Source organism: Oreochromis aureus, linkage group 15 (assembly GCF_013358895.1).
Source record: "Oreochromis aureus strain Israel breed Guangdong linkage group 15, ZZ_aureus, whole genome shotgun sequence".
In the NCBI taxonomy this organism is placed as follows: domain Eukaryota; kingdom Metazoa; phylum Chordata; class Actinopteri; order Cichliformes; family Cichlidae; genus Oreochromis; species Oreochromis aureus.
The window spans coordinates 10,217,895-10,227,696 of NC_052956.1; the positions used below are offsets into that span (position 1 = coordinate 10,217,895).

General features: G+C 38.3%; 1 protein-coding gene across 2 annotated transcripts; it reads left to right on the top strand.

Annotated features, from left to right (window-relative positions):
• Window positions 1-485: 485 nt before the first annotated feature.
• moxd1l (monooxygenase, DBH-like 1, like) lies at window positions 486-9,480 on the top strand. Of its 2 annotated transcripts, XM_031727511.2 has the most exons (13): window positions 486-772; window positions 2,594-2,740; window positions 4,061-4,213; window positions 4,296-4,379; window positions 4,598-4,753; window positions 5,232-5,334; window positions 6,334-6,503; window positions 6,579-6,667; window positions 6,768-6,864; window positions 6,957-7,016; window positions 8,016-8,134; window positions 8,256-8,334; window positions 8,971-9,480. In XM_031727511.2, exons 1-13 carry the CDS (start codon window positions 503-505, stop codon window positions 9,124-9,126), a joined length of 1,683 nt encoding a protein of 560 aa, XP_031583371.2. In that variant the 5' UTR covers window positions 486-502; the 3' UTR covers window positions 9,127-9,480. The 2 variants fall into 2 exon arrangements, with proteins under 2 accessions (XP_031583371.2, XP_039454592.1); XM_039598658.1 differs by lacking the exon at window positions 2,594-2,740.
• The last annotated feature ends 322 nt before the right edge of the window (window positions 9,481-9,802 follow it).

The window sequence follows — 9,802 nt, forward strand, 5'->3', positions numbered from 1 at the left end:
TTTTGGCTTGACTCAAGCCTTTGATATATGAGAATGTGACAGTAGGTGAGAAGAAAGTATTATAACTTTCACTTCTCCTTAGCACCCATTCATATATCAATCACCTGAGTCTGCCAGTTATAAAAAAAACAAAAAAACAAAAAAGTGGAGGTGAAATCTTCAGCCCACCCATGGACATTTTAGTGCTGTATGAAAAGCACTGTGGCTGGAGACTGCTAGTACATAAAAGATTCAATTACAGATTTAATACTAAGGCTTTAAAGAAGCTGAATTTGAAACTCATTTGTGAGTTTTTACAAGGATGAGAATGTGACAGGGAGCACAGAAAGCCCAGTTTTTGTTGTTCAGCAAGGGCAAACAGTAAATGCCTGAGCACTTTTTTTTCCCACTATCACTTGAGCTGATCTCGAAACGCAGGTGTGTCTTTGGATGGTGGGAGGGAGTTTGGCAGCCCCGCTAGTATTCAGCTCAGTTTGAAGATTTTCAGCTTTGCAGAGACATCATGTGCTCTCTGCTTCCCTTTTTCTCCCTGCTACTGATCTGCGCAACAGGGTCATGGGCGATGGATGTCACAATGCCCTTTATGGAGTACCTGGACCAGGAGCAACTGGTGTGCCTGAAGTGGGGCTTTGACAATCCCGTTGGTGACATTACATTCCAGCTGGCAGTCAACACCACAGGCTGGGTGGGTTTTGGTTTGAGCCCGAACGGAGACATGAAAGGATCAGACATCGTCATAGGAGGAGTTGGATCCAGTGGAAGCTACTTCTCGGTTAGTTATGAAATAATAGCAAATCAGAACCTGTTGTATTTTTACTTATGATAAAAGTTAGATAAACAGCTGAATGCTTTCATCCTGTTTAATTTAATTTTGTGTTTTGGTTTTCTTTTCAGTTTCATATCAGTTGTTTTAGTTTAGATTCTATTGAAAATGATTCATTTTTGTTTAGTTTTTAGATTTGCACAGTTTTAGTTTTTAGTGTTACTATGTCATGTTCGGTATTTGTCAGGGACAGAAATAGAAAAAATAGATACAGCGGTGTGAAAAACTGTTTGCCACCTTCCTGATTTCTTATTATTACATGGCCCTGTGTGAAAAAGTGATGGCCCACACCTTGTTAAATCACAAATTAACTGTGATTAACCACATTTTTTACAAAGCCACACCCAGGGATGATTACTGCCAGACCTGCTAAATCAAGAAATCACTTAAATAGAACCTGTCTGAAAAGCTGAAGCGGGCTAAGAGATCTCAACAAAACATGTCATGATCCAAAGAAAAAGCTGAGAAACAAAGTCACTGACATCTATCAGTCTGGAAAGGGATATAAAGGAATTTCTAAGGCTCTGGGACTCCAGTGAACTATGGTGAGAGCCATTATCCATGAATGGAGAAAACTTGGAACAGTAGTGAAGCTTCCCCGGAGTGGCCAGCCTACTAAAATTACTCCAAAAGTAATTTTAGACTGATTGGGCCATGACTCTTCCAGGAGGTCACAGAAGAAACCAAAACAACATCTAAAGAACTGCAGACCTCACTTGCCTCAGTTAAGGTCAGTGTTAAGGTTAGTGACTCCACTAAAAAGGGGGCTGGGCAAAAATGGCCTTCATGGCAGAGTTCCAAGACGAAAACCACTGCTGAGCAAAAGGAACATAAAGACTCGTCTCAGTTTTGCCAGAAAACATCTTGATGACCCCCAAGATCTTTGGGAAAATATTCTGTGGACTCATGAGACAAAATCAAACTTTTTGGAAAGTGTGTTACATCCGGTGTAAAAGTAACACAGCATTTCAGAAAAGGAACGTCATACCAACAGTAAATTGGTGGTAGTAATGTGATGGTCTGGGGTTGTGTTGCTACCTAAGGGCCTGGAAGACTTGCTGTGGTAAATGGAACCACGAACCATGCCGTCTATCAAAACCAAGTGAAGGAGAATTTCCAGTCATCTGCTCGTGACCTCAAGCTGAAGCACACTTGAGTTTTGCAGCAGGACAGTGATCCAAAACACACCAGCAAGTCCACCTCTGAATGGCTTCGGAAAAACAAAATGAAGACTTTAGAATGGTCTAGTCAAAGTCCTGACCTGAATCCGATTGAGATGCTGTGGCATGACCTTAATAAGGCATTTCATACTTGAAAACCCTCCAGTGTGGCTGAATTACAACAATACTGCAAAGATGAGTGGACCAAAATTCCTCCACAGCGCTGTAGAAGTCTCATTGACATTTATCGCAAACTCTTGATTGCAGTTGTTGCTGCTAAGGGTGGCCCAACCAGTTGTTAGGTTTATAGAGGGTAATCACTTTTTCTCACAGGACCATATAGGTTTTGATTTTCCCCTTACTAATAAACAGCTTCATTTAGAAATTGCATTTGTGTTTACTTGTGTTATCTTTTTCTAATATTTAACTTTGTCTGATGATCTGAAACAATTAAGTATGACAAACATACAAAAAATAAGAAATCAGGAAGTGGGCAAACCCTTTTTCACACCACACAACTTTGTTTTTGTAAGCGATCTTTCACAAGGACACACCTAACACAGTGCCAGAGACTAATGTCTGGCCTTCTGGTGTTGTTTTTTTCCATTAGGATCAATATGCCACGGGCAACTCCATGCCTCTAGAGGATGCACAGCAGAGCTACACTCTCCTCTCTGTGCGGGAAAATGAGGGGCAAACCGTCATGACCTTTAAGAGGCCTATTAAAACGTGTGATGATAAAGACTTCCAGATCACTGTAACTATTTTGTTTGCTTGTTTCTTTTATTTTTTTTCTTTCCCCTTATCACAGTCTGCATGTGTGGGATTAGTGTAACACCGCCATCACAATTATTTTTTTATTTTGTCCAATGAAGGTTCTTTTTTTTTTTTCTTTTTTTTTTTTTTTTTTTACAAAATAGTTCCCATAAAAACATAAAAACAAACAAGTGAATCATGCTAAGAAGAGGTGTAACGTTTCTCTCTTCATACCACACCTATAGGTCTTATATGACACCACAATTAGACTTTGTTGTTTCAGACATAAGGCCTGAAATACAAGTTTAGTCTCTTTGTTGTACCCCTTTCTCTGTTTTCCTTCTGTTTTGTAGTAGATCTAATTGTCCGTCTAATGTTCAAGTTTCACATTGTACAATCTGCTATTCCAGTTCTTTAAGTAGGCTCCCCAGGCTTTTTTTTCTCCACACATTGCCCTGGGTTTCCAGAATAATACAATGGCATGATTTCATTTTGAACACATGAAATGCTACACAGTTCCTGGTAACAAAACTCAAAGATTATAGTACACCTTTGCAGTGGCACAGAACTCTGCACAGTCAGAGCATTAAATCACTTTATGTAACATGTTAAGTTATTTTATAAGGTATAAAAAGATTTTAATAATCAGAAACGTGCCACAATATTATGGTATGCAGGGTGCTCAGCTGCAGACAGGAAAGTACTGCAGAGGGTCATCAACACAGCCCAGAAGATCACTGGCTGCTCTCTGCCCAGCCTGGAGGTCATTGCAAACTCTCGGTACCTCAGCAGAGCTGGCAATATCATCAAGGATCATTCTCACCCCAGCAATCAACTGTTTGAACTATTACCGTCAGGCCGACGGTACAGGTCACATAAAACCAGGACAAACAGATTCAGGGATAGCTTCTTTCCCAGAGCTATCACCGTTGTAAATAAGCACAAAAACAATTGAACCTGCTTAGCCATACCATACTGTCACTGTCATTATATTATGCTGCTATTCATACTGTCATTATATTAATGCTGCTATCCTGTAAATATCATACTTACTTTTGGAAGTACTTACGTTTGTTTTATTGTACCTTTTATATTTTACATTTATATTTATTATTGCATTTTGCACCAAGGGAGTGGCACTCCAATTTCGTTGTACCCTGTACAATGACAATAAAGGCTATTCTATTCTATTCTATTCTATTCTATTCTATTCTATTCTATATCACCTTCCAAATGAATATATATATTACTGTATTGCTTCTATACTGTATATTATAAGGGATCACATTGCCTGACCTAAATTACCATCTCTCTCTCTCAGGCTCAGCCCATCAAACTCATCTTTGCCTATGGGGAAACAGATGAGATCTCTTACCATGAGTCCAGACGAGGCACCAAAGAAGTAAATCTACTGAACTATATGCCAAAGTCCATCCCAACCAACTCCAGCTATCTTAGTGCTATGGTGGACAACGTAAGAATTACTGACAATAACAGTCAGATCAGAAATATCATATTGTTTGTTGTTTATTTACCTTTATATTTGTTGTTTACAGATCATAGTCCCTTCCAACACTACCTACTATCACTGCAAAGTCATGAAGTTGCCAAAGTTAAATACAAAACATCATATTTACCAGGTAAGCATTATTTCTTTATATTTCTGTCGCCACTGTTCTTTCATTTGTGTCTGATTGGGCAGTTCAAATGCATATAAAAGCACACCTACATTAATGTATGTGTAAGCATAAATAAACTAATAAAAAAAAGTGTCACAACCAAGTAGACTTTATGAATTCATATGCTGTCATTGTGATTTTTATGTTTATTTCAACCTCGTTCTCCTAATTTACGTCAGATCGAGCCCGTGATCGACCACCTTGACCTCGTTCATCATATGCTGCTGTACCATTGTCCCCCCAAAGTGACAGAGCCTTACGACAAGCCATGCTACATGGGAGATATAGGAGACAGCTGCTTTGGAGTAGTGGCTTCTTGGGGAGTGGGAGGCGGGGTGAGCTGTACACTGTAAACCCAAAGAAGTTAGCAGACCTTAAAAAATTAAGGCAACCAATTTGTCTTAATTTTTTTAAGTTTATGAACTTAAAAGCTGGAGCTTATCAGAACTCCAATATTTTGATTGCATTTGACATGTACCTTTTGACTAAAATAAAAGTAAAATGTTTAATAATTGAATTCATAAATATTTAGTAACTAGAACAAAAGTCAAACATCAACTTTGAAAACTCAAAAACAAGTCAGACAAAATGTAAAGTTTATTTATATTTTTATGAGTAGCAGGTACTTCATATCCAAAATAGTTGAAGTTCATCAAAAATAATAAGTTGAACTGACTCAAATGGGAGAAAATATTAGATTACTATTACTGTTTAAAAAAAAATTAAGTTTACATCACATAATTTTTTCTTGTGTGTGTTGTTTCTGTGCCAGTGTTACATCAGTTCTCCTACAATTCATCTCTAAATCTTCAGGTGTACAAGCTTCCGGAAAATGTGGGAATTCCCATTGGAGGAGAGAATAGCGATGCACTCTATAGGCTGGAAATCCATTACAATAACCCAGAGAGGAAAGAAGGTAAATACTGAGTTTATTAAAACTAAGGGCAAGTTAAAAGAGAAATATGACCTCTTGACCTCTGCAGTGAGGTTGCCGCATTGATCTGGATTCTTTTATTACACTTAAAGTGTCACCGCAAATTAATCCAGAGTTGTTCTAAATGTTCACCTTTCACTATGATGAAACATTTCTCGCCTGATAGAAGCCTTAATTTTCGCCACAAACCCCATCAAACACCATTTTTGGTTTTAACCTTTATTTAACCAGAAAGAAATAATTTTGAGATTTAGAAATTATTTTCTGAAAGTGCCTCAGACTAGGGCAGCACGGTGGCATGGTGGTTAGCACTGTTACCTCACAGCAAGAAGGGCCTCAGTTCAATTCCACCATCAGGTCAGGGTCTTTCTGTGTGGAGTTTGCATGTTCTCCCCGTGTTTGCGTGGGTACTCTGGCTTCCTCCCACAGTCCAAAGACATGCACTTTGTGGGGATAGGTTAATTGAAAAATCTAAATTGCCCATAGGTGTGAATGTGAGTGCGAATGGTTGTCTGTCCCTGTGTGTTAGCCCTGCAACAGACTGGCAACCTGTCCAGGGTGTACCCCGCCTCTCGCCCCATGACAGCTGGGATAGGCTCCAGCACCCCCTGTGACTCTGAAAAGGATAAGCAGAAACGAATGGATGGATAGATGCCTCAAACTAAAACAGGTAGCATTAATCTTACATACCAACGCTGGGAGAAAACCGGCTCCCAGCTAGAGTGGGGGGCACCTGGGGAGCCATGTTTAAATACTGCGGCACAGATGTGTTATGCTGTGCTTTCCATTGCCACCACCAAAACACCCAGTTAGAATGGCGATCTAGTTAAAGTGTTGAAACTGCTTTGGTGGCACTTTGACACTCAGTATCCTACTATGTTTGTCAAAAATTGAATATGCTTCCTATGATCTTGAATTTATTTACTTAACTTTAATATTATTATTATTATTTTTATTTGACTGTTCTTTTTCTCTCTACAGGCATTAAAGACAGCTCAGGACTAAGATTACACTATACTGCAAAGCTACGGCAGCATGATGTGGGCATTATGACTACAGGTGTCTTACCAGGAAGAGTGAAGTACGATATCCCTGCAAAAGCCAACCAGTTCCTCACCTACGCCATGTGCAACACATCTTACTTTTCAAAGGTATGCACCTCTGCAATGTGGATTCCAAGATGCATTTGAAAAGTCTGTAAAAGTCTTTTTTTCTCCTTCCCATAGTTTTTTAACCCTGTGCCTGATCTTCAAGTGTTTGCTGTGCTCTTGCACACTCACTTGGCTGGGAGGAAAGTCAGAGTAGGCCACTTCAGGTAAAAAACAAAAAAGGCAGACTGTATGCAGCTCAACAGCAATCAATGTCGTCTGCATGAATTTAGAGTTGATTGGTTTTCCCGGTGCATCCCACTGCAGAAATGAACGACAGATAGATTTCTTGGGCATAGATGAAAACTACAACTTTGATCTACAACAGACTGTCAGTTTGGGAAGCATAAAGACAATCAAGCAGGTAAGGGTTCATTACTACCATGCACATTTATGAACACGATAGAAAAAAATGGAAAACAATTAGCTGTCTATGGTTTTTTCCTTCCCCTACAGGGTGATGAAATTGTAGTGGAGTGCACCTACAATACTACCAATCGTGCTTCAGTCACTAAGGTGGGTTAGCAGTGTATGACCTTGTGTCATCATATGGCTTGAATGAAATCAGGACTGCCCGAGTGAAACCAGAAAAAAATGTAACAAAAGTAACCTTAAACAAACAAGCGCTTTACTAGTTCTTGCATCCATATCTTGGAAATGACATGTAATGCACAATGTTCAGCTGTGATTATGACTGTTAAATATGTACTGCTTCCCATAGCAGCAAAATCCTTGTATCAAGAAGCATACAGATATGAACACAGTGTTCCTTCGTATTCATTATAATAATATCAAAAAATATGACACTGTGATCTGTAGTGAGGATAGGGAGTCAAGCGGAGACCTGGAGGTGTGCTCTGGAGTGAAGATGAATAAAAGTAAAAAAAATCTGTAAATGAGAGGGAGACATTTGTAACATGTGAAACTGCAGGGAGTAGAGGTAGTGAAGATGAACTATCTTAAACACCTGGAGTTAACCAGGAATAGAGGGCAAGTGGGGTGGAGATGAGTGTCGGGAATGATGTGTGATTGAAGCAACAGTGAAAAGGAAAGTTTACAAGATGGTAAACCTTGTAAACCACAATCTTCAAACCATACATCATAATGAGGCCTGCTGTGATGTATGGTTTGGAGATAGTGGCTCTGACAAAAAGAAAAGAGCTGGAGCTGAAGATCCTAATATTTTCATCGGGATCCACAATGGTCAAGATTAGAAATGAGTACATCAGAGGGGCAGCTCAGGTTGAACAGTTTGGAGATAAGGCTGAGATGGTTTGGACATGTGCAAAGGAGGGACAGTTGATTTATCAGACAAAGGATTCTGAACATGGAGCTGCCAGGAAGGAGAACAAGAGAAAGACCTCAGAAGAGATGCAGAGGGTTGGTGTGACAGAGGAGAATGATCCACTGTGATGACTCCTAAAGGGAGCAGTTGGAAGAAGAAGATCTCACAATCATTTTACACCATGAAAGCAAGTTAGACTGCATTGAATCTCTAATGCATGCTCCTTTCAGATGGGGTTAGCAACTACCGATGAGATGTGCCTTGCTTTCCTGTTCTACTACCCCGCGATCAACATCACCTCATGCGTTAGCATTCCAGATGCCAGAGGAGTGCCGATGGACGCAGAGAAGTAAGCTCTGATGCAATGCTTCATCCACCCTTTTGATTTTTTTCCCATACATATACATTTGAGTAAATTTTGGTCATGCAGCTGTATCTTGGTAAACTAGATATATACGGTATTTTGACAGAATACCCGTGGATAAGATCACTGAGTATGAGATGATGTTAAAGAAGGCACCGCAATATCAAGCAATCTTAAACAGCAATGTAAGTATCAGTCCTGTATATTTGATACTTACTTTTTTTTCCTGTGTGATTTAATCAAATGTTTTTGAAGTTTAAAAGACAGATACTGGCACCGACAACACGTTATATTTTATTATTTATAGGTTATGTAAAATGTTTATATCAATTGGCTTATTTCTTTACAACTTCAGACATACAGTGGCTTGGTTATTACAGGAAATAATATGAATGTGACAGTGAACTCATCATCAATGCGTGAACTATTGTTGTTTTAATTTTTATGTATTTATTTTTATCCAACAATCCATTGTTTCCTCCTCTACATCTGTTCTGTATTGTTGCCATTTTGCATTTATGCTAAGCATCTTTGGAGTGTTAATTTTTATATTACAATTTATTTGACTGACCAGTAAGCCAGGCTTCTATACCGTCACACACATCTATGCATCTGTATTTAAGATTTCATAAATGGTTCTTATGGTTTATGTTCACAATATGATAAACATAGCATAATCACAAAGTTGGAGCTTTTATTTGTCTTTCTCTGCAGTATGTGGCATTTAAGTGGAAGTCACTGACAAAAAAGCAAGATTTTTCATTGTTTTTTAACTGCAGAAAAAAAGTATTATTGTGATGATCTTTTTTTTTAATTTGCAGCACAATACATTCCTTTTCCAAAATGGTACTGTAAGGGATCTGATGAAGACACCTGCTGCTTGCCAGATTAGAAACACTTCAAACAGATTCAGCACATCCTGGATTGTGAATCTTGCAGGAATCATACTTGTGCTACTCTGGATTATATTAATGTAGCCCAGGCATTGGCAATATTGCCAGTTGCAATCCCTATAAAGGAAGACACAGTTGATCAAATCTTTACTGTATCGACATTACATCAGATTTTCCAAGATTTTGGTTTCTCTTTTTATGATATCATTTATCTTTCTTGTTAAATGTTAATCACAGTCATTTTCTTTAGCACCTTAATGATTTTCATACTAAGCACAGGGACATGGATATTTACATTACACATATTAATACTTAGCCAGTGTAATATTATGTTAGCACAACTTCAGTTTGTAAGCTGGGATACTGTTTCTACCACAGCAGCAATAAAAAGATTTATTGTTTCTAAAATGGTAATAATAAAAGTTTGCATGATATTCAGTATGAATGCAGTTTATTTATTTTTCCTTTATTGCATTACTATTTGCTAATTGAGTAGATCAGAACTTTCTGTATTATTAAATCCAAATGTTGGTTGTTAAGATTAACAGTTAATTACAGATCAAGTGTACATGACATAATATGCTTCCCATGTTGCACAAAAAATGACTTTCTGTTTGGTGATTCTATTGATTTAAATTGATTGATTGATTTAAATTCTATTGATTTAATGTCTAGTTGTTAATTTCTGTGTTTAAAAAAATCTGATCACTCACGTAATTAAGAAATGCACCGGTAGCAAATTGAACTGCCATTCCCGTAG

Coding starts and splice junctions, on each gene's coding strand:
- moxd1l (XM_031727511.2), top strand. CDS start 503: ATGTGCTCTCTGCTTCCCTTTTTCTCCCTGCTACTGATCTGCGCAACA. Junction 4,754..5,231: donor CTTGGGGAGTGGGAGGCGGG/GTGAGCTGTACA, acceptor CTAAATCTTCAG/GTGTACAAGCTTCCGGAAAA. Junction 6,504..6,578: donor ACACATCTTACTTTTCAAAG/GTATGCACCTCT, acceptor TCCTTCCCATAG/TTTTTTAACCCTGTGCCTGA.